The 22,268-nt window shown below is 36.4% G+C and overlaps 14 protein-coding genes and 1 non-coding gene across 15 annotated transcripts; 7 read left to right on the forward strand and 8 right to left on the reverse strand. All coding sequences in view use genetic code 12, as the record gives it.

The window, feature by feature from the left end:
* Window positions 1-240: 240 nt before the first annotated feature.
* tRNA-Gly (CCC) lies at window positions 241-311 on the reverse strand. The gene has a single exon. It is a non-coding gene; the product is annotated as a tRNA-Gly (tRNA).
* A 192-nt stretch (window positions 312-503) lies between these two features.
* On the reverse strand, window positions 504-1,796 carry CD36_40610 (mitochondrial outer membrane protein, putative; the record flags this gene model as incomplete). Its single annotated transcript, XM_002419688.1, has 1 exon — window positions 504-1,796. One exon carries the CDS (start codon window positions 1,794-1,796, stop codon window positions 504-506), a length of 1,293 nt encoding a protein of 430 aa, XP_002419733.1.
* Window positions 1,797-2,031: 235 nt separating this feature from the next.
* CD36_40620 (CTP:phosphocholine cytidylyltransferase, putative) lies at window positions 2,032-3,399 on the reverse strand (the record flags this gene model as incomplete). The annotated part of the gene is made up of 1 exon (XM_002419689.1): window positions 2,032-3,399. The coding sequence occupies one exon, from the start codon at window positions 3,397-3,399 to the stop codon at window positions 2,032-2,034; it is 1,368 nt and encodes a 455-aa protein (XP_002419734.1).
* Window positions 3,400-3,803: 404 nt separating this feature from the next.
* On the forward strand, window positions 3,804-4,259 carry CD36_40630 (CDC25-like phosphatase, putative; the record flags this gene model as incomplete). The annotated part of the gene is made up of 1 exon (XM_002419690.1): window positions 3,804-4,259. The coding sequence occupies one exon, from the start codon at window positions 3,804-3,806 to the stop codon at window positions 4,257-4,259; it is 456 nt and encodes a 151-aa protein (XP_002419735.1).
* A 166-nt stretch (window positions 4,260-4,425) lies between these two features.
* On the reverse strand, window positions 4,426-6,351 carry CD36_40640 (uncharacterized protein; the record flags this gene model as incomplete). The annotated part of the gene is made up of 1 exon (XM_002419691.1): window positions 4,426-6,351. The coding sequence occupies one exon, from the start codon at window positions 6,349-6,351 to the stop codon at window positions 4,426-4,428; it is 1,926 nt and encodes a 641-aa protein (XP_002419736.1).
* Window positions 6,352-7,193: 842 nt separating this feature from the next.
* CD36_40650 (conserved hypothetical protein) lies at window positions 7,194-9,845 on the reverse strand (the record flags this gene model as incomplete). The annotated part of the gene is made up of 1 exon (XM_002419692.1): window positions 7,194-9,845. One exon carries the CDS (start codon window positions 9,843-9,845, stop codon window positions 7,194-7,196), a length of 2,652 nt encoding a protein of 883 aa, XP_002419737.1.
* A 429-nt stretch (window positions 9,846-10,274) lies between these two features.
* On the forward strand, window positions 10,275-11,150 carry CD36_40660 (uncharacterized oxidoreductase, putative; the record flags this gene model as incomplete). Its single annotated transcript, XM_002419693.1, has 1 exon — window positions 10,275-11,150. The coding sequence occupies one exon, from the start codon at window positions 10,275-10,277 to the stop codon at window positions 11,148-11,150; it is 876 nt and encodes a 291-aa protein (XP_002419738.1).
* Window positions 11,151-11,168: 18 nt separating this feature from the next.
* Window positions 11,169-11,678, reverse strand: CD36_40670 (signal peptidase complex subunit, putative; the record flags this gene model as incomplete). Its single annotated transcript, XM_002419694.1, has 1 exon — window positions 11,169-11,678. One exon carries the CDS (start codon window positions 11,676-11,678, stop codon window positions 11,169-11,171), a length of 510 nt encoding a protein of 169 aa, XP_002419739.1.
* Window positions 11,679-12,109: 431 nt separating this feature from the next.
* Window positions 12,110-12,724, reverse strand: CD36_40680 (subunit of the secretory polypeptide translocation complex, putative; the record flags this gene model as incomplete). Its single annotated transcript, XM_002419695.1, has 1 exon — window positions 12,110-12,724. The coding sequence occupies one exon, from the start codon at window positions 12,722-12,724 to the stop codon at window positions 12,110-12,112; it is 615 nt and encodes a 204-aa protein (XP_002419740.1).
* A 355-nt stretch (window positions 12,725-13,079) lies between these two features.
* CD36_40690 (uncharacterized protein) lies at window positions 13,080-13,610 on the forward strand (the record flags this gene model as incomplete). The annotated part of the gene is made up of 1 exon (XM_002419696.1): window positions 13,080-13,610. The coding sequence occupies one exon, from the start codon at window positions 13,080-13,082 to the stop codon at window positions 13,608-13,610; it is 531 nt and encodes a 176-aa protein (XP_002419741.1).
* Window positions 13,611-13,992: 382 nt separating this feature from the next.
* HIS5 (histidinol-phosphate aminotransferase, putative) lies at window positions 13,993-15,162 on the forward strand (the record flags this gene model as incomplete). The annotated part of the gene is made up of 1 exon (XM_002419697.1): window positions 13,993-15,162. The coding sequence occupies one exon, from the start codon at window positions 13,993-13,995 to the stop codon at window positions 15,160-15,162; it is 1,170 nt and encodes a 389-aa protein (XP_002419742.1).
* Window positions 15,163-15,450: 288 nt separating this feature from the next.
* Window positions 15,451-16,188, forward strand: CD36_40710 (mitochondrial 37S ribosomal protein MRPS17; the record flags this gene model as incomplete). Its single annotated transcript, XM_002419698.1, has 1 exon — window positions 15,451-16,188. The coding sequence occupies one exon, from the start codon at window positions 15,451-15,453 to the stop codon at window positions 16,186-16,188; it is 738 nt and encodes a 245-aa protein (XP_002419743.1).
* A 219-nt stretch (window positions 16,189-16,407) lies between these two features.
* On the forward strand, window positions 16,408-18,627 carry TOK1 (outward-rectifier potassium channel, putative; the record flags this gene model as incomplete). Its single annotated transcript, XM_002419699.1, has 1 exon — window positions 16,408-18,627. One exon carries the CDS (start codon window positions 16,408-16,410, stop codon window positions 18,625-18,627), a length of 2,220 nt encoding a protein of 739 aa, XP_002419744.1.
* A 362-nt stretch (window positions 18,628-18,989) lies between these two features.
* Window positions 18,990-20,351, forward strand: CD36_40730 (nucleoside transporter, putative; the record flags this gene model as incomplete). The annotated part of the gene is made up of 1 exon (XM_002419700.1): window positions 18,990-20,351. The coding sequence occupies one exon, from the start codon at window positions 18,990-18,992 to the stop codon at window positions 20,349-20,351; it is 1,362 nt and encodes a 453-aa protein (XP_002419745.1).
* Window positions 20,348-22,192, reverse strand: CD36_40740 (diphthamide biosynthesis protein, putative; the record flags this gene model as incomplete). Its single annotated transcript, XM_002419701.1, has 1 exon — window positions 20,348-22,192. One exon carries the CDS (start codon window positions 22,190-22,192, stop codon window positions 20,348-20,350), a length of 1,845 nt encoding a protein of 614 aa, XP_002419746.1.
* Between the last annotated feature and the right edge of the window lie 76 nt (window positions 22,193-22,268).

The raw sequence follows: 22,268 nt of genomic DNA on the forward strand, positions 1-22,268 counted from the left end.
CTCTCGTCACCGTTGTCCGCAATCCTTGTTTTTATTTATACTTTTGTGGAAAAGTTCTTCCTGCACTACTTAAAAATACACTACCAGAATCAAGAACGGTCCATTCCATGAACGAGTCTCCTTGAGTAACCAATGAATTGACACTGATATATCTTACAGATGATTTGCTTTTCATATATTATTGTCTAATTGATTTGATTCATTGATAATTGAAAAAAAAAAATTAAAATTCCATATCAGTACGCCAGCCGGGACTCGAACCCGGAGCCCTTGCTTGGGAAGCAAGAATTTTACCCTTAAACCACTGACGTCTAAACCGTGCTTCGGAGAATTCGGGTTTTCTATGTCAGCCAGTTTTCAATCAGATCTGACCTAACAACTTAACAATATATTGGATCCTCAAACCAGAATTGTGATTGCCGACTATATTAGCCGGAGTCATTGCATTGAGAAATAAAAAAAAGACTACTTATCTGCAAGTAATAGATGTACATATACTTTGATCATATATTGCTATTTACAAATTCACCTGGTGTAGTGACAGTAGCTGCACTTGTACCGTTGATAGTTGTGGATGTTGTTGGTGTTTTTTTAATAACAGGTTCTCTGGTATTTTTAGTTCTCGGCCATAACGAAGGTAGTCTTACTACCTGAAATCTTGGTTCTACACATCTTTCAATAAACCAGGTCCTTAACTGATTCTCTATCAATGAAGAAATCTTAGGAACATCCTGTAATTTTGCTCTTGATCCAATCAAAGACTTGACAATAAATTCTAATCTATAATCTGGGGAAAAAGAAAACATTAATGCAGTACCACCATCATCTTCATCTTCATCATTGTCGCTCGCACTGTCTGCACTACCATTCTCCTTACTATACCCATTCATATTACTTGCTTTATTGAAGTTCTTCAAATCAATATCTTTTGTATTTATCAAAGACACAGTTAAACAGCCAGAAAACCTCACAATTGAAACAGTCAAACTCACAGGTAAAACTGCCGTCAATGGTCTTGGTTGATTTAACAACAATTTGGTAGCTATTCCTAAAGTCAATGTATCTGATAAATCAACATCAATCTTTGCTTCCAATCTTTTCAAGTCCTCTCCATATTTTATTCGACAATTTGAAAAGATTGGGAAATCATCACCAATGTCAATTTCAGTTAAATTTATAGTATCAATAAAATCAGGTAATTTTGCATTGGTTAAAAAATTGTTTAAGGAATGGTAAATGTTATCTTTTAATAATGCCTCACTTCTTAATTGAGAAATCGTTTGAGCCACTAAAACATTGAACCAATCCAATGACTCCAGAGCATGATTATTGACATCGTAATAGGTCTTTTCCAAAATTGATGATATCTTCAGTTCATTGCTATTCAAAGATATGTCATCCTCGTTTCCATCGTCATTAGCAAATTGTCCGTTCAAATGTTGCTTCTTTTTATTACGCTTTACGATTACGCCTGTGGCACCATCAAGACCAGGTTTTGTGGGAATATGTGATGAAGAATCAGCAAAAACAAAAAACTTGACAAATACAATTATAATAAATATTACACTAATTTGTCCAATTACTAACCCTTGAGTAAAACTCCAAGTATTACCATTATTGGAAACTGGATGGTTTGCTTGTTGTTGTAACTGTTGTTCTTGGAAAAACAAGTCACGTTGTTGTTGTAGCAACTCTTCCTGTTGCAACTTCAATTGTTCAAGTAAAGATGCATGGATTTGATGACCTAGCTCTCTTGTCTCAACTATTGTTGTCGTTTCTATTAAACCCTGTGACATTGACCAGCTCGATTTGCAGTTTGTAATATCTTGAAAGGGCTACTAGAAAAGATAGTTTTTTTTTTTTTTTTTTTTTTTTTTGGGTTTTCTCATGCACTATAAGTCTCTGGGGCTAAAAATTTTGGTTTTGCACATTTATACGTCACAGGGAAATCCGGCTAGAACCAATCAATTAGACTAGACGAAATATTAAACGATTATTCAATTATGCTATATATACATATTACTAACAAGATTATTTTGTCTTTGGAGTGTTTTTAACACTGGAAGATTTTTTCAATGGTGACTTCTTTCTTGGAGTAGTTGAAACACTAGCAGCAGTTCTCTTTACCGGAGTACTAGGGGCACTACTGTTACTACCACCACTTAATCTACGACTTCTTCTGATTGGTTTGATAACAATTGGTTTGATCTCTTCTTCAGTGTCTTGTTCAGAATGATCGTCACGGTTTATCCAGTCCTTAAAATTATTCAAAATGCCTCTACGGTTCAAATCTTTATTTCTGTTACCAATATATTTTGAGGCAAAATCACTCAAAGGGGAACTCACCTTGGAAGAATTCGTTGACTCTTCATCACTACCATGGTTACTACTATTTTGACTATTAGCATCGTCAATAAATTTCTGAAAATCAAACTTTTTACCTCTCATAAATTCTCTAATCTCAAAATACAAGTCACGTGAAACATTGTTAATGTTGGTTTTATTCTTCATCCAATAAGTTCTGAAATCATTGATGTGTTTCTTGAACTCTAGTTCATTCATTTTTAACCAACTAACATTCAATTCTTTTCTAGTGGCACCCCGAGAAAAGTTTCTCATCAAATACTTATCGTAATCACGAATAATCTTAGTAATTATATCTGAAGTAGAAATACCCTCTGTTCTCTGGGTTGTTAAGAATTTCCCTTGTTCTTTTATGGGTTTATAGATGTCATCACTGTCGCCACTTGCATAGGGCAAATCGTCATGTGCAACATAATCAATTTTATGTTCTTGCAAAAACTCAGGGGTAACACACCAAGGGGCATTAGGAATAACTTCATCGACCCATTTACAATGCATCAAGGTTTCACACCGTTGTTCATCAGTTAAAACCGTCAATCCCTTACGCTTATGGGTTTCAATATCTGAAGGAATACCACAAACTAATTCAACATTAGGAAATGATTTTTTAGCTTGTTCCAATTGTTTCATATGACCCAAATGAAACAAATCAAAAACACCGTCAGCATAGATCCTAATTGGTCGATCCGTAGGAGGTAAATTAAATTTAAACCCTCTTGGTCTAAATTTCCGCAAATCAATTGGCAATTCTTCGTCCAATTTCTTTTCATTGGCTTCAAATTCCTCTTCTGCTTTTGTTTTAATTTTTCTTTTCTTATGATTTGGTTTACTTTCAATGTGATGTGTATCTTCATCAGTTATGTTATTGTTCTCATTATCACTGGAATTAATGCTTGAATCATTATCATCATTATGCTTTCTTTTTTTATTTCGTTTAAATAACGAAGAAATCGATTCCATTGATAAAGTTCTTGTGATTTTAGACGATCCATTGAGTTCTTTCTCAATTGTTTTCTTTCTAGTAAGCCTAGCCATATTTTATTTTTTCTTAAACTGAATTGGGACTTCTGTCTTTTGGCTTTTTTTTGTTATTATTTATAAAAGAAGATCATATAAAAAAAAAAAAAGTAATAAAGAAAAGGAAAAAAAAAAATATATACTACAGGGCATAGGTGTTTTCTACTTTTTTTTTTTTTGGTCGTCCTTCCCTCTTTTTCCCACCCCCCCCTTGGTCGCACTATTTTTCTTTTCTGTGTTGCTATTCTAGTTATTATCCACTATCGTGATGGAGTGGGTTTTTACTTTGGTTGTATTGGAGAAGTACGTTGTCACACACAAACTAAATTTCGTTTAGTATAGTTTTGCCAAATTTAGTTTGAACATCTTCTCAATACAAGAACTACCTACAACAGTCCACATTGTTATATATTTATGTAACAATGACTAAGATCTATTCATTATCTGATTTGAAATTTATTAAACCCAAAACATTAAAATCATGGTTCACAAATGGTTCATCTCCGCATGGCAAATTTTGTGTTGTTGATGTACGAGATTCAGATTTTGTTGGAGGTCATATCAAAGGCTGCTATCACTATCCTGCAGCCAATTTCCACTACACGTTGAATGAATTATATCAAAAAATATACCAGAATAAAATACAAGATATTGTTTTCCATTGTGCTTTATCCCAAGTAAGGGGTCCTTCAAGCACATTAAAATTCTTACGTGGAATTGATGATATAACTGATTCCAAAGTGAAAAAGTATTTAAATGGTGATAATATTCAAGTGTACGTGTTACACGGTGGCTTCACTAAATGGCAAGAAGAATATGGAAATGATAATGAAGTGACGGAGGCTTATGATCAAGAAATATGGGAGTTTGGCTCCTAGTCGTTTTTGTATATTTTGTATTTTATTTGCAAACGAAAGGGTTTGATCATCACATTTCTATTGTACAGTCGTATTACTAATATATGGTTATATTTAGATAGATATAGATATGTATATAAATATGCATAAGTGCCACGTGTGTACATGCCATGTATTATCGCAGTATTCAAATTAAGCTTGGACCATCATGATTGTTATATTGTTGCACTTGTTGTTGTTGCTGTTGTGACAGAAATGCTTGGCTGTATAGCCCAGTTTGTGCATTTTGAAAATAAAACTGTTTTTGGGCTTCTTGTTGAGTCTCCGGGAAAACTGGAATGGTGGGCAAATGCTCCAACCCACCAGCTGTAGCTTGTGGTTTCAATTGTTGATGTGGATGCTGTTGTTGGTTATGTGCATAATTATCAAATAACTGCAGTGTAGTTTGGGATACTTTAAATGGATTATTACCAGTTGCACTAGCTTGTATTTTTTGAGGCTGTTGTTGTTGTTGTTGAATTGATCCATTATCCATTGTAAATGCTGTGGTATGACTAGCAGATGCAAATCTTGTATTAGCAAATGGGTTAGTCGACTGTGCTTGTAACGGTTGCGGTTGCTGGTTCAAATTCAGTTGGCCATATGGCTGAGCAAACTGTTGTTGCGAAAGTTGATGTTGACCTGTCGCCATACTTGAAAATGGGTTTGTGTTGGACCTCTGTAACCCTATTGGTTGTTGCGGCTGTTGTGGTTGCTGTAATTGCGAAGTAGGTTGAATAAATGGGTTTGTATGCTGCGGTTGTAACTGTTGTGGTTGTGAGCCATATCCTCCAAATCCAACACCAGTAAATGTAGACTGCAAAGTTTGACCTTGAGAAATGGATGGCAATTGCGAAAACAATGCCTGTTGCTGCTGTGGGGCCTGCTGTTGTAATACTTGCTGCTGAGCCTGTTGCTGCAAAGCTTGCTGTTGTGCCTGGTCTTGTTGCAGGGGATCCACAATTCCAACAATCGGAACAAACATAGTATTCCATGGATTATAAGTCTGCTGTACAACCAATGAACTATGTCTATTCAAATCACTACTAGTGCTTTGTAATTGGTGTTTTTTCTCGGCTGATTGTTGTTGTTGTTGTTGTTGTTGTTCGGTAGATTCATTCTTACTATTCTTCTTATTAAATATAGATTGGGTTGGTTTCAGGCCGACATTCTCTTTTCCTCTTTTTTCTGCTAAATATTGTCTTCGATTAATTTCAAAGTTCGGATCATCTAAATACTCCTCTAAGGAACTCGTCAAAGCTGTAGGTGCATGTTTGATAGTTGGAACATGCAACTTGGTAGCATACTCCAAATGCTTGGCCACTCTCAAATAATCAATGACAAATTTAGTTTGATCTACAAATTTTTTGTATATCTTTAAAGATCTTTCAGCATCAACTTTTGACATTTCAAAATAATGCTCCAAGATATTTATGACACCTTCGTTCAATTCTTGGAAAAGAGCCAACAAATCATTGACCAATAATCTGAATGCAGTCAATACGATATCATTATTTATCTCATTTTCCATGAAATTGTTTTTCAATAATGAATCAATTTGTTTCTGGACGCTTTCAACTTCTCTTAACAAACCTTTGTCCACTTCAAGTAATCTCAATCTTCCACCTTGTTGATTGGTATTGTTATTTGACCTTTCATCTCTAACATAATCCACACCCGTTGATTCAAACTGTTTGACTCGAGTGTGTAAATATTTGGCATATCTGGTAATAAATTTGATATCAGAACTGAAACTATTGCTGTTTTTGATGATATTATTATTGTTCAAATTTAAAATATTTGGAGATGCTTGGTTGCTTAAATAATCTAACGTCACATTTTTATCCCCTTCTCTGATCATCAAATGAATCACAATCAAGGCTTTATAAACAACCGACCATGAACTGTCGTGTAATCGTGCTTGTAATGTTCTCATTATAGTGTTGAAGTTCTCTTTAGAAATAAGGGAATGATCCAACGATGTAGCCATTAATATGGGTTCAATATATTTCGGTTTAGGGGCTGCTACCTTCACTTTAGTAGCACCCTTGACAATCTTTTCATATGTGGTCATTGCCTAGTAATGTTGAAGAAGAAGTATTTGGATACAAAAAAATGTTACTCGGCAGATACTGATATGAAAACAAAGACTTAGAATTGATAATGCGGTATTGCGATTTCTATTAGTAGTGGTGCCTTCTAGGTGGTGATCTTTGCAAAGAGTTTTGCTATTTCTTCAATGAAGGAAGACAACAAACAGAATTGGAAAATTGCACAAGTTGTGGAAAATATTTAAGAATAATCTGTGTAGGGGGATTTTAGTATACTTTTACTCATGGGCAGTGCGCACAAATAAAACCTCCAACTCAGAAGTTTGTCGTTGTCGGCTGTTTCTCCTTGCTTTTCTTTTTTTTTTTTTTTTTTTTTCGGTTTTGTTTTTGCATGTAACGTTGCCAAAGAATATACAGTTTATCAACCACCGCCCCTACTAATAGCGGCTATACATCAACTGGTTAAAATTATGACTTGTTTCATCACAGTTACCCCTATATATTTCAAATTGTTTAATGCTAGACATACACTAGTATTATGGTTATCCACTATCGGGTATATTCGTATTCGTGCGAAAACCAATCTCGGAAAACGAATTAGATTATCAGAACTACCAATCTTTGAATCGACTTTCGTTTCTGACTGTTATCATTAGCATTTGTATAATCTATCTAGCATTGACATTTCTTAAATAGTAGAGAGATATACAAAAGTACACACATTTACTTATTGACCATTCTGTAAACGTCATCTTGAAAATCATACAAAAATGTACATATATATCGTCAAATCTAAACCAATAACCAATAGACTCTATTGACTCTAAAATCGACCTACACTTTGTATTGTCTCTAATAGATACAGCTACAATTCACCAGCCCATTCATGTGGCATGGCTCTATAAACGTAAACTTCACCTTTTGTTAAATTCTTCAAATTTATTTCACCATCAACAACGTATCGTTTACCACCCATATTTTGTTCCAAAACCATCAATTTGTCCCCCGTTTTACCAACTACTACTGAAGTATGATCTGGTGCACCTGCAGATTGGGTAACTCCTGTGCTAGCATCATAAAATGTGCAAGCGTTGAACTGTAAAATATCACCTCTTCTTACCTCATCGAGCTGCAATGAATTGTTGATGAAATAAATTCCACTACCTGTATTGGCTATCTGCAATATCGGATAACCATGAATGACATAGTTAGATACAAATGCATGATTTCCGCATCCTTTTTGTAATGCTTCTTTGGCCAAATCCCAACACTCACCTCGGCCGACGGTCTTGCCTCTGTGATGTTCACACCAGGATGCAATGTACTCCCCAAACCTTTGATGATTAGCAATGAGCTCTTGCTTGGAAGGAATTGAATCGATTGGAGAAGGGATATATTTCTCAATAACCACATTTACATTACTAATGTCCTTGTTGCTGTACTCAAATTTATAGGTAATAATGGATAGGTCCTTAAGCCTTACAGTTAAATTTGTAGTACTTTTTCCGTAAGAGCTTGATGATGTCGTATACGAAAACTTGTGATTGGTTCCATCAAATACTTTAGGTAACTGCAAAGTTCCATTGGTTTTGGCATACCAACCACTTGATAACTCTAAATCTAAATTTGGAGGACCGGATTGCTTTGGTGGTGGTGGTGGTGGTGCCGGAGCTCTGTTATAGTTCCTTACTGGAGGAACTGGTGGTGGCGAAGGGGATTTTTGGGGTGTAGAGATACGACGCGGGGGTGGCGGTGGTTTAGTGTTTGTTGTTATTGGTGAAATAGTTTCCAGTTGTTCGTGTTTCTTAGTAAGTGACTCGGGTTTCGCTTTTGGTACTGGTTTTGGTTTAGGTGCCTCAGTTGCAGTTTGGTTAATATTCATTTTTTGAAAAATACTGTTTAATTCACTCAGGACTGCACTTTGTGAGTTTGAAGATTTTGAATTTGTTTGGTTTGGTTTACTGAATGCCTTGTCAAATTCTGAATATACCGGAGGCGCATTTGTAGATCCATCCAATGTTGAAGGCTTTTTCAAAGGTTTAGGTGGAGGAGGTTTTTTATTAGAAAGTCCAGTGGCATCGGGTATAGCTCGTTGTGGCATTCCAGAAGGAGTCTGATTCTGTGGACGAGGAGGTTTCGGGGGGTTTGTATATTCCTCGTCTTCAACTGGTCTAGGAGGTTTTGGAGGGTTCGTGTATTCTTCGTCTTCAACTGGTCTAGGAGGTTTTGGGGGATTTGTATATTCCTCGTCTTCAACTGGTCTAGGAGGTTTTGGAGGGTTGGAGTATTTTTCCTCATTTCGAGCTGATAGAATGCTATTAGTGGAATTTGAGTTATATCCTGGTGTGTGAGTAGACGTACTTGGTGAATCACTATGAAGTTTCTTTGGTTTGGGTGGCTTTTGTTTCAAAGGTATATTAGAGTGAGCAGAACTTGTTCTACTTGGTAACGATGGTGGTTTCAGCAGACTATCATTATAACCTGATTGACGCTCGGTTTCCTTGAAATGTTTCACCGAAGATAATCCAATATCGATATTTGAGCCCTGTCCTTGCGTCAATGGAGTCAGAACGTTCTTTAATTCTGTGGTTGAATTGTTAGCTAAGATTTTAGGTTTGATCGGTTGTTGATCATGCCTTCTCGGTGGTGGCGCAAACGATCCAGGGTCGGGCAAAGCTGGCTTAGGTTTCGGTTGTTCGTGTTCGTTTGTAAAACTCCCTTGTCCCACACTTTGCAGAGACGTCGAACTTACCACACTTGAAACTGATGTTCTTGATGGAAGTGATGGAGGAATATTACTTTTTTGGGACACTTGTGCGGGCAATGGCGCATGAACCACGTTCCCTGACTGGTGCTGCAACGGTGGAAACTCTGGTGCTGCAATTGATTGTCTCAGCATACCATTATACTGTTGTTGTGAGTTCTGAATCGTATTACTTGTGTTTAATGACGTCGTTTGAGGCTGAACACCAAAACTACTTTGATTAGCTGGCGTACAACTAGTAGTAGGTGGAGTCGGAGGAGCTACTCTCAGATATTCACTTCCCGCGGGAAATCCCTGTGTCTCACCGGTAGAACTAACCAGATATACTGGAGGTGGCTCCTGGTAAGTACTGCTTGTTTGAATTTCATTCGAAGGCTGGTACTGTTGTTGGTTTGCAGGATACGAACCTTGATTGTATGTAGGGGAAGGCGCAGGCGCAGGCGCAGAATATTGAGAAACTTCACCTCTCTTGGGAACACTAAAAGTGGCCACATTTCTTTTTGGTGGAGGTTGATACGAATTCAATTTGTCCTTTGAAGGCAAAGGACTTGGGTTATAAGGGGCGTATGTCTCACCACTTTTCGACTCTTTTTCAATTGGATCATGATATTCAATACCCTTCCGTTTGGCCTCATTCTTTTTGTAGGTTCTATAGCCTGCCTGTCCCACTGCCTTTGTGCCACTGGTAATTCCCTTCACAGTTGATTTACCAGCTGATTTAATTGACTCTTTGTTGTTGTCCCAAAATGACATTAGTGATTTGTGTGCCAAAGAAAAAATAGAGTTGTCAAGAACTAAATTGTTCGCATAAGGTTCCTAGTGTACAGTCTTTACATTTTGTTATTATGTGAGAGATTTATGAGAGTATTTTTTTTTTTTTTTTTTTTCGTTCTTTTCAACTCTAATTTCAATTTACAGTTATTGTTTCTACTTTGTTGTCAGACTTCTAAACATCCTATTTGATCAATTTTGCTATCTTTTATTTTTGCTATTGCTATTTTCATGCTGTCGATTGATGAATATGTTGATTTTGCATTAAATAATGGAAAACTGATAATCTTGTTCAAGTTATTATTGGTGTACGTTTATTACGAAGATAGACAATAGACATTGTGATAAACTTGCTTACTAACGACAGTTTCAAGTATCTTCACCAGGAAATACTCGAGTGTTCCGTATTGCATGCTTTTGGCTAGTTTATTATTTGCTTTCATGTACAAATTTTCGGTGTATTATAATTTGCCTAAAACATGGAAGAAAATATCAAGTTCGGATATTGCACTAGTCACAGGTGGATCCAATGGCTTGGGCTTAGCACTTGTTGAAGAGCTTTTAAGGAAAGGCGCATTGGTATACATTTTTGATGTTAGTAAGCCCAAGTTGCTGCACGATAATCTTGTCTATGTACACTGTGATCTTAATGACGAACAAAGTGTTAACACTGAATTAAAGAAGTTGATAGATGAATTAAATTCCAGAAATACATGGATTACTATTTTGATCAACAATGCCGGTATTAGAGACAACAAATCATTAATAAACTTGAGTTGCGACAGGGTGAGAACAATGTTCAATATAAACACATTACTGCCAATTTGGATTCTACAAAAGGTGATCAGTAATCACATTGACAATGTATTGTCGGTTTATCCCGAGGGTCAGTTGTTTGTTGTTACTGTGTCTTCTATATTGGGGACTTTAGCACCCAAGAATCTATCGGTGTATTCCGCCACCAAAGCTGCCTCTATACTGATACACGAGGCGTTACACCAAGAGTTGAAAGAGTACCTGAACAACATCAGATTGTTGTTAGTCACTACCGGCCAAATGTCTACAGCCATGTTTAAAGATGTGGAGCCATCAAAGCTATTTTTTGCCCCTATAGTCAACCACATTCAGTTAGCAAAAGTGATTGTTGATAAGATAAATGTTGGCTACGTAGGATGCATATCAAAACCGTTTTATGCAAACTTTTTGCCGGGGGTCCGAACGGTTCCTCAGTGTATACAAGACTTTTGCAGATACATTTCTGAAATGGACAATAAAATCAAAGAATAGGACACGAAAATTTTATATTTATTCACTTTTTTTATTTAACTTGTTTAATTCGTTTTCGACTAATTCTGTAAATGCATCTCTATTGAAGAACCCCACAACATCAAAGAATTTATTAAAGCTCAATGCTGCATGAACTGATCTATCATTCAAAGTGATTGTAACATTGTAGATAGGATCCAATTTATTAGACGAAGTTGCTATAGCTAACTTGTTGCCTTTGTTATCGTAGCCAATGTATTTAACATTTTTGTTGAAATGATTGATCAAGTACAAAATGCCACTGATTATGCCATATAAAACACAGGCAATAACAGTAATATTGTAACTATCTTTCCATGTATATTTTTTATCGACCAAGAATAGTAATCCGGCTATTACCACTGTGGATAACCCCAACCCTAACTTCAAATCAATTAATGTGAATGACTCATTGTAGCCAAGTTGTTGAAAAACCAAACCCAAATTATCATCGGTCGTTTGACGTAAGTCATTGACTGAGTTCAAATTGGTCTTTTTTAATTGGGACATTGATGGAGACTGGTATGTGTGTTAACAGTTTGGTTAGTTGTTATCAGGCAAAAAATTGACGTGTTCGCAAAAGTTGTGAAAAAAAAAAAAAATCATCCAAACCAAAAAAAAAACAAAGATCCCACAAACGACATATCTTGAAATGTCGTTGATAAAGACAAGACTAACACTTCCTCACCCATAAATGTATTTCAGGTTGACAGAACCCTAAACCAAGCTAAATCAAAGCAATAGATAATAATCTGAGAATTCTACAGTCTAATCTTATGGTGTAATGTAAATTAGAACTACAAGTGACACCATAAGATATAGATTAACAAATTGCTAGTACAATTTTGCTTGACTCATGTAAAAGAGTGCCTTAAAAATACTACTCCAGAACTATAAATTGGTTGTTGATCTTATCTCAAATGTATATTATAGAACCCCGCTTACAAATAATCACCATTTACTTCTAGAATTTTGTCTAAACATATAGTTAATTCTTTCTGCAATCTTTCGTTGTTTTCATCAAACGTCAATCCTCTTTGATAATCACTTCTGGCTGCTTCATAATTGCCTAAAAAGTAATTTGCAACGCCCCTTCTTAAAAAGTTATCTGGAGTATTTAATTGCATATTAAGCAAAAAGTCAGCATCATTGAAAGCCTTCACATAGTCCTTGGTTCTTAAATAAGCATCAGTTCTGCTCATCAAAAACAATGATAATTCCTGTATTGTTCCTTGAAAACTTTCAAACTTTGGTCTTCTATTAATCATCTCAATACCAATGGTAAATTGTCTAGCACTCTCTTCAAACTTGCCAATTTTGAACGATTGCACACCCCCTTCGTACATTTTTCTTATCATCTTAGATAAATCCTTATTAAAATTATCAGGTGTGGGAGCTGGTGGTACATCACTTCCTTGGTTTATTATTTCTTGAGTTAATGTATTGAGTTGATCAATTTCTAATTTTAAGGCAGAAAGGTCTGTTCCAGATTGTGTTCCCTTGGGCAAAGACAATTTCTTAGTCTTACTATCGTAATTAACTGCAACTTCTGTCATTTGATAAATGTTGAGAACAGACTATGGGATGATGGATGTGGGTGTTGAAAAGAAAGACTCAGTTGTAAAGTTTTCAGTATTTTTTTTTTTTTTTTCGTTTAGAGAGCTTTCTTTTTCGTGTCCTTTTCTACTGGTGTTTTTCCGGTTTTCTTACTCTTTTTTTTTTTTTTTCTGTATGCGGGAATTGGATATGGCGGCAAAATAGAGGAACACATTTTGTTTGTTTATGTGTTGCTTTGCTACTAGAGTGGAATTTTTCATTATATGAATCCAAATTACATCCAATACCTATTATCTATAGACTGCTTATGTTTATCTATTAGTCTGTCTAAAAAATCTGATATCACAACTCCAAATGGAAAACAGAGCAATACATACTTCTCCAACAAGATGGTTGCATCACTATTCATCAACCACAGACAGTACAAACTCACCGTTGAGAAAGGCCGATACAAGATGGCTAAACAAAACTTATTTCCCAAAACAATCTACCAAACTTGGTTACTTTGAGGAGAAGCATGTGATGACACAAGGTAAGCTGTCAATGTTCTCGCGATTACTATCGAAGTTTAGAAATATAAGTAAAAAAGAAATCACATCTCCAAACAATCGGTCACTGTCTATTTTGTCAGAGAAAATTCACAAGAGCCATTCCGTAAGTGCGTTTTTCCCATCCACAACTTCTAAGGAGACGCCATATGAGAACATATTTTCACCACTTGTTGATAAACCCATGGATACCATCGATACAATTCAGGAAAATGATTGTACAATGGCATTTATCAAACATGATTGTCGTACAGAATCAAATTTCTTCAGTAGCGACTTCTTCAGAGACAGTGTCAGACCAGTCATTGATTACGATGAAAGTGAAATTACAGATTAATGCTGTATCGGCGCTACCAATTAGATAATAGTTGATTTCCCGTTATCATTCTATACAAAACATAGATGTTGAGCTGCATTATGGCTAAGTATTTTGTATCATAATAATATGATTTAAAAACTAGTTTTTTAAATTGGTTGCTCGTTTGCGCTTTTGATGTGTCCTATTCAAATACAATGATGATAAACTGTGTTGACTCATATTGTTTTTTTCTCCAAGAAAAGTTTGTTATCGTAGTTGACCCAAAAAAAAAAAATGTGGGAAAAAAAACCCCATCCACTTTGCAGAAATTCTGACTCAAATTTCATAGATACTCTTTCTTTCTTTTTTTTTTTTTTTTTTTTTTTTTTCAGTTAGCTACAACAATTCTTTCTTCGTTGCAATGTTTGATATCAGCGCTATTATTCGCCCAAATATTTTAACCTTAGAACCCTATCGGTGCGCCAGGGATGATTTCAAGACCGGGATTTTGTTAGATGCAAATGAAAATACCCATGGACCAGCTCTTCCATCCCCAGATGAAAAAGAGGCTGCATTAGAATTGAATAGATATCCAGATCCTCATCAACATGAATTGAAACAACAAATTATTCTGTTTAGAGAACAGAACCCAAACAAGTATGCAACAGAAAAATTATCAATTGAAAACTTGTGTCTTGGTGTTGGATCAGATGAAAGCATAGACATGTTATTGCGTTGTGTCTGCGTTCCAGGAAAAGACAAGATGTTAATTTGCCCTCCAACATATGGAATGTACTCTATTTGTGCCACTGTTAATGATGTTGCCATAGAAAAGGTTCCGTTAACGATTCCAGACTTTCAAATTGATGTTGATGGGATACTTGCTAAAGTGAAATCAGATCCCAGTATCAAACTCTTGTATTTGACATCGCCTGGGAACCCTACAGGAAAGTTGATTAATGTGGAGGATATAATAAAGTTGGTACAGGAGCTGCTCAAAGTTTGGCAAGGTTTAATTGTTGTTGATGAAGCATACATTGACTTTACTAAACCTGGCTCTTCTATGAGCACATTGGTTAACCAATATCCGAATTTGGTCGTATTGCAAACGTTATCGAAATCGTTTGGCTTGGCAGGAATCAGGTTGGGTATCACTTTTAGTTGCAAAAAGTTAAGTTGGTACCTTAATGCTATGAAGTACCCTTACAATATATCATCGTTGACCTCAAACGTTGCAATAAAAGCTACGAATGAGGGATTGAATATTATGGAGAATTATGTTTCAAAAATCGTGGAACAAAGAGAATTGGTGTTAGAAAAATTATTGAGTTTAAAATACGTTGGTAGAAATATCGGTGGATTGGATTCAAATTTCATATTGATCGAAATTTTAGATAAAAACGGTAAACCATCAAATGAAGTTGCCAAAAAATTGTATAACGTATTGGCTACAGACAACTCGGTGGTGGTGAGATATAGAGGTTCTGAATTGAATTGCGTTGGAGGTTTAAGAATCTCCATCGGAACTGCAGAAGAAAACAAACAGTTGTTAACTAAATTTGAATCTGTTTTGAACGAAATCAATAAGTAACTGAATACAGAAGTTATTCTTTTATTTGTTTTTGGTAGGGGTGTATTAATTTATTATATAGACGAAGACATATGAATACGTAGAGTAGTGCGGGTCGCACAATTTATTTAGCTACTACCAATTAGTTTGTTTAATCGCACTGAATCATTTACAGGACTGTTGTTTTTTTTTTTTTGTTCACTGGATTTTTCAAAACACTCAATAGAAGGAGAAAAAAAAAATTTTTTTTTTACACCATTTCACTGGTTCTATCTATTAACATCAACCAGATAGCTATAGAAACCTACAATGGCAAGACAAAATTTTGTGGGAGTAGTCATTTCCCAAGGGAAAATGACAAAGACAGTCAAAGTCCGTGTTCAAGGAAGAGTGTACGATAAGCGTGTTGACAAAGAGATTCTTACCAGAAAGGATTACTTGGTTCATGATGAAGGTAGCATTTGTAAAGAAGGTGACATTGTCCGTATTGAAAGTATACCAAAGATTTCAAAACGAAAAGCATTTGCCATTGCCGAAATCAAAGTGAATAAAGGTCAGCAATTCGCAGCCTATGAAGAAATGGCCAAGAAACAAGTTAAACTCGAAGAAGAAAAAGAAGCAAAGAACTTCATTGAACATAGAGACAAATTCAGCAAAATCATAACTCAATTAGATGATTTGAAAAGGATGGATAGGTTGACTCATGAGATTACCAGTAACTTAGAGGATGACCACACCAAACTAATTGAAGAGATTAATCAAATAAAAGAAAAATACAACATAAAATCATGGCCAACGACAGAGTCTACAGTTGATCTCGCCTTGAACGAACCAGCATTTTCCGATGAAAAAGAAAAGAGATTATACTTTATACAATACATCTTAAATGAATTGATGAACAATGTCAAGTATGATGAAATAAGAAAGTCTATTGTTGAAAACAAGTTAAAGAAGTCAATTGAAAAAGTTAGCAAGTCTATACAAAAGAATGTTGTCAGAAGGTACATGTTGGACACAAGAAATGAATGTCCGGTTCCATTGCCTTAGTAAGTTTTGCAGATTTAGTTCAAGTTGTTTTGTACATAGTCCCGTCCGTTTTTTTTTTTTCTCTTTCTAGAGTTCTAGCTCATTGAGAATATACATTTCTAGACCAGACAAAAACGTTGTAAAAAAAAAAAGGAATAAAAAAATCCAAACAAATCCGATAACACTTCATGCCCCATTATTTAGCGATTATCAGGGTCTGATAATCAATAGTCGTTAAGAATGGGTTTTCGTGCACCTATGAATGGTTTAGCCAAGAACTCAAAATCTTCAGCTTTTGCATCATTTGATTCTGTATCTGTCATGCATATAGTAAACAAAGCAAAAGATAAGATAGTACCCGATCCACAGTTCCATAAGAGCATTACAGATCAAGGAATTCGACATTATCAAGAAAAGCTATCTCCACTATTTCAAAATTCTTATCATGGTGTAAGCTCAAACACCAATGAGCAAGATTCTCCCTATATGAAATCACCGGTGACATTGCAGCATGCGTTGAATGTACGTTTGGAAAGTATACTCAATTTAAATGTTCGACCGGGGGAGCCATACTTTGTATTATGGTTCTTAATTTCTAGTTATTTTCCATTGATTGCCGCATGTCTAGGGCCCTTGGCAAACATGATATCGATCGTCGCCTTAGTTGAGCATTGGAAATTAGATATTATTACGAACAAAAAAGTCCCTGACATACCAAAGGTAGTTGTAATGAATGCAATTTCATTAGCGTTGGGCTTGATCGGCAATGTTTCGTTGTTGATGAACTTTTCGCGATCAGTCAAGTATTTGGTCAGTCAATCGGTTTCTATAATTGCATGGCTTTGCGCCAGTGCCTTGCTTGCAGCAGCACTTTTGGTGACAAATAGAGAATTTGGTGGCGAGAATCCAAAGTATGTTCCCTCAGAAGGTTTTTATTTTGCGGCATTCACATCTGGTAATTATTTTGTATGTATGCTTATTTTGGTAATCAATTTCATGGGATTTAGTTTGAAGAAATATCCCCCCACATTTAATCTAGATCAAAAGCAGAGAACATTGATGTTATTCACGATTTTGTTTTCTAGTTGGACAATAATAGGAGCTTTCACTATGGGATCTTTGATAGATGATATAAGTTATGGTTCAGCATTGTATTACTGCATTGTTTCTTTTTTAACTATTGGGTTGGGTGATATTTTACCTAAAACTTCCGGTGCCAAGGTTGCTGTCTTGGTGTTCTCTTTAGGGGGCGTGTTGATAATGGGGTTGATTGTTGCTACTCTTCGTCTGGTTATACTATCTTCTGCAGCTCCAGCTATCTTTTGGAACGATGTGGAAAAGGCCAGAACAGCCCTATTGGCCCAATTGGAAAGAGAAAACAGAGAGCTAACACTGGAAGAAAGTTTCCATGAAATGAGGGTACTAAGACGTAAAGTGAAATCCAGACACAAGAAGGTATCGTTAGTATTGACTATTACAGTATTCATGATATTTTGGCTTATTGGGGCGCTAATATTTCAAAGAATTGAGAAATGGTCGTATTTCAACGCCATGTATTTCTGCTTTTTGTGTTTGATCACCATTGGCTATGGTGATTATGCACCCAAGACCAGTCTCGGACGTGTCTTTTTTGTTTCATGGGCTGTAGGGGCCGTCCCTTTGATGACCATCTTAGTCTCAAATGTTGGTGATGCATTATATGACATTTTCAACGACATAAGTGCCTGGTTTTCTACCTGGATGTTTTCCACAAAAGAAGAATACACAGATTTGAAAAGGAGGAAAAAGAGGTTGCAGGAGGATCAAGAGGACCAGCTTACAGTAAACTCTGAGGCAGTTCGCAGTAGCGAGCTTGATGAAGATTTGGATCTTGCAAAAATGGAACGTGAAGCCAGCCTTGAAGCAAGTGATGGTGACTCCAATGGTAATATTAGGACCGTTAGCAATAACGAGGAAGATATTCTGAATGAGGATAATGATACTTGCATTACAAACGCAAGTGGCTCCAATATGCAACAAGACAAAGAGAATAATTCTTGTTCGGAAAGGTCTGTTTCTAAATCAGGAAAACAAGATTTCAACATTGAAAGAATACGGCAAAAGATTGCTTCTAAGAAACAAGTACATGAAATGCTAATAGATTATTTGGAAAAAATGAAACCTTTGATTGGGGACAGTATTGAATCACCAAACAGAAAGTATAGCTATAAGCAATGGAAAGGAGCATATGATGGGTTCTGGTTGAGTGAATCGTCGCCTTTGAGATTGCCTTTAAAAGAGCCCAATTATTTAATTTTGAAAATTTATTTTGAAATTGAAATGATGTTGCGAGGTTTGGTCGACAAGGAGATAGAAGACTTAAAAGCGATGACTATACAGGATGTGCCTAATGGATCTTCTCCAAGTGCTTCAACTGATAGAAATATTGCAAGAACAATAAAGTTTGACGACGATAAATGAACGGCAAGCTGTATTCATTTAAATAGACTGTATTATTTATCTATTTTTTTTAAAGTGTATAATTACTTGTTTGATCAACTACAGTGCAGGGGAAGAAAACTCTGCATACTTTTCTAAAATGATCGTCTCAAATATTGATGTTGTGACCTTGAAATTATACTAACTTTTTTTTAAAAGAAGTGTTTTAGTGTATGTAATTGAGAAAATGATTAGATAATGAAAATCTGGGCGTGGACGTCTCGCCAGAATAAAAAGAGTTTTTCTTTTTTTCTTTTATCAACACTACAATACAACCCAACATTTGATTACTGTTTAACTAGTGTCAAGTGTGTGAAACCATTTAACTGTTTCCCGCATATACGATGTCTACAGATAGCGCAGGCAACCTTACCACAAATAATACACATGACCCAACTATTTTTCAAATCAAAGGGTTACTTAAAGTCAAGCTTTCGCAATTAAAGTATTTCACTTTTACAGTTATTGGCATAGCATTGCTATGGCCATGGAATTGTTTTCTATCTGCTTCAGCCTATTATGGTGAAAGGTTTATAAACTCACCTTCTTTGGTTAAAGTTTATTCCTCGACTATGATGAGTGTTTCCACAATTACCTCGACGGCATACAATTTTTACTTGTCCCAACGCCAGACAAATGTCAATTACAATTTCAGAGTGCAAGTTGGATTTTACATTACGATATTTGTGTTTTTATTTATGGCGGTTTCATGTGTAGCCGACTGGATTATTGATATGAACGACGTAGCATTTTTCATTGCTTTAATGTTTATGGTGTTGTTGTCAGCCATGGCCACATGTTTAGCTCAAAATGGTACCATGGCTATAGTCAACGTTCTAGGTGGTATCTATGCCAATGCGGTAATGGTGGGTCAAGCTGTTGCTGGGGTTTTACCGGCGTGTGCTTTGATTATATCAATATTATTAGTTGGTGACAAAGCGTCAGATCAGCATCATCGTGTTGAAAAGAACTACGGAGTATTTGTGTACTACATCACCGCTAGTTTAGTTTGTATTGTTTCTTTGTTGCTACTATATTTGGTCACCTACCACAAGAATGAAATTGGTTACCAAAGACTCGATCAATTAGTAGAAGAAGACGATTCTGGTGCAGTTGAAGAGCAAGAGACGGTCGACCCAATACACACACAGAAGAAGTTTGTACCGTTTACGGTTTTATGGGGCAAATTAAACCTTATTGTAATGACTATTTTTTTTACGTTCGGGGTAACCTTGATATTTCCTGTCTTTGCATCCGTGGTAGAATCCGTGCATACCGATTCTCAGTCAAGATTTCTTAATAAGAACATATACATACCGTTCATATACTTGGTTTGGAACCTTGGTGATTTGCTAGGTAGAGTTCTTTGTGGCTACCCAAGACTACATATGTTGATTGAAAGTCCAAAATCTCAACTAGTTTACGCTTTATCACGGTTGATATTTATCCCCTTGTTTTTGACATGTAATATACACCCAGGCCGGTCCGAACCATACATCAAGTCAGACTTATGGTACATTGGTTTACAGTTGCTTTTTGGGATATCAAATGGTCAATTGTGTACCTCAGCGTTTATGATTGTTGGTGACTATTGTGATACTGACGATGAAAAAGAGGCTGCTGGTGGGTTTACAACCGTGTTCTTAAGCACTGGCTTAGCGGTCGGCAGTGTATTGAGCTATTTATTAGTGTTTGTAGTAAACTAAATATCATATCCTCTAGCTATGCCTTTTCTCCCGTCTTCGACCAATGCTCCTGCAGCATTCTCGTCCTCAGTGTAATCACTTCCCAAACCTGTCCAGTGCCTATTTTGCAAATGAATAGCAGATGTGCTGACCGTTCCCTTGATGGCTACGGCATTTGAAAACCTCTTGACCAATTGACTGTCGTTGTCGTTGTCGTTGTCATGGCTTTGATCATTAGACTTGACCATAAGGTGGTTTATCTGTCTCAATGGTCTCGACGTACTGACATATCTCCCAGTCACAGGATCAAACACTGGTGGCAAGTCTTCGTCCGAGTCCGCATCTTGATTCGGTTGAATAACCTCGTTGCCATACTCCTTCAACACACTTTTGTAATCAACCACCCATTTGCCAGTCCACGATAGCTCGTCGCTCAACCCAAGCAACAACTCATAGGGTGTGACAATTGGTCTGTAGTATTCGTTCAATTGGTCGATTATGATTCCCTGGTGGTCACACCCCAAAATACACCAGATATCAACACTCTCAAAATTTGCCAACTTGGCAACATTGGGTTTCCCAACAACAAATATATAGTGTTTTTTCCCCGCCTCTCTGATTTTCTCTTTGATTGTGTTCAACAAGATCTTGGTATTTGCTAGCGAAAGCGTGTTAACCAAAATACCCACTGTTCCGGCCATTCTAGCTTGGTGGACATATTTGTATCTCCGCATTAAATTAGGAAACGGCCCAGTAGAGATGGTGCCACTAATCGGGTCGTACGTGGTGACAGACGCAAAGTTTGTCGCCAATTGTAGCAATCGTGGTGACTCGGGACTGGTTACGTGAAACAACTCATATTCTGCAAAATCAACTTCCTCAATGTTGAAAACTCGGTTGAATTTCCTGTACCCTGTTGCTGGCGGCGTGTATCCTATTATTCTGCCTCTCGAAGTTTTTGGTAAGTTGGCAATCAAAATATCGTAATCTGGCAATTCCTTTGCTATCTCAGGCAATAAATATGTGTGTGGGGCATCAGACATGAGAACTACTTTCTGTTCAGGACTGTATGCTAAGCTAATCTGCTTCACTATTGCCTCAACATCGAGTGTGGGTCTGCCCAATACAAACACTGCTTGTAGTTTATCAATCTCGTTTAGACATGCATCCCCAAAATGCACCACCAAATCACTTTTGACATGCTCAGCTGCTACTTCATCCACACAACACGCTGAATAAGACGTGTCTGCCAATATCCAGATCCTTTGAGTAGCATTGGGTTCGCATGTGTCTTGACAACAGTCTGAGTTGTGCAAACTATTTTGGGGAGCAATATTCAATTCTCGTTGAAGCTCGTGCACTATGGTGGCAGAGTCGCAGATTAGTTCATCTGGAAACTGCAAAGTAATTCGTTTATATTTGAACTCGTTGTTTTCCTTTTGGCTTAGATATTGGATCAATTCTGACAACGAATAGTAGTTCCATATTTTGGATTTAATCTCGCTTGTGTCCAGTGGGTTTTTCAAATTCAAGTGCTTTCTTTCTTTGGTGGTAGATTTCACTTTGTCATAGGTAAATGTGCCATCATCTTGTGCAGTAGACAATGATGGTGCTATTACAGTGTCTGATGACATAATGGTGGGAGATGATTTGATGGAGACCTTTTTTTTTTTTTTTTGCAGATTTCTTGAGGTGTGAGATTTTTTTTTTTTTGTTTTTGTATCTTTGATGGTGATGCGATGCGCGGGAACTATCATATCGTTCAAGCTGAACCCGGGAACCACACTTTTATTAAGCAAACCATCCATCGACTGAATTTTATTGACATGAAAGAGAAGAAAACAAACACTACAACTGCTCATCTTACACCCAAACCAACTTGTTGTTAGCTTTTATCATTTCGAATATTATACGTTTATAATTGTCTATATCTATAAT

Source organism: Candida dubliniensis, chromosome 4, assembly GCF_000026945.1.
Source record: "Candida dubliniensis CD36 chromosome 4, complete sequence".
Classification (NCBI taxonomy): Eukaryota; Fungi; Ascomycota; class Pichiomycetes; order Serinales; family Debaryomycetaceae; genus Candida; species Candida dubliniensis.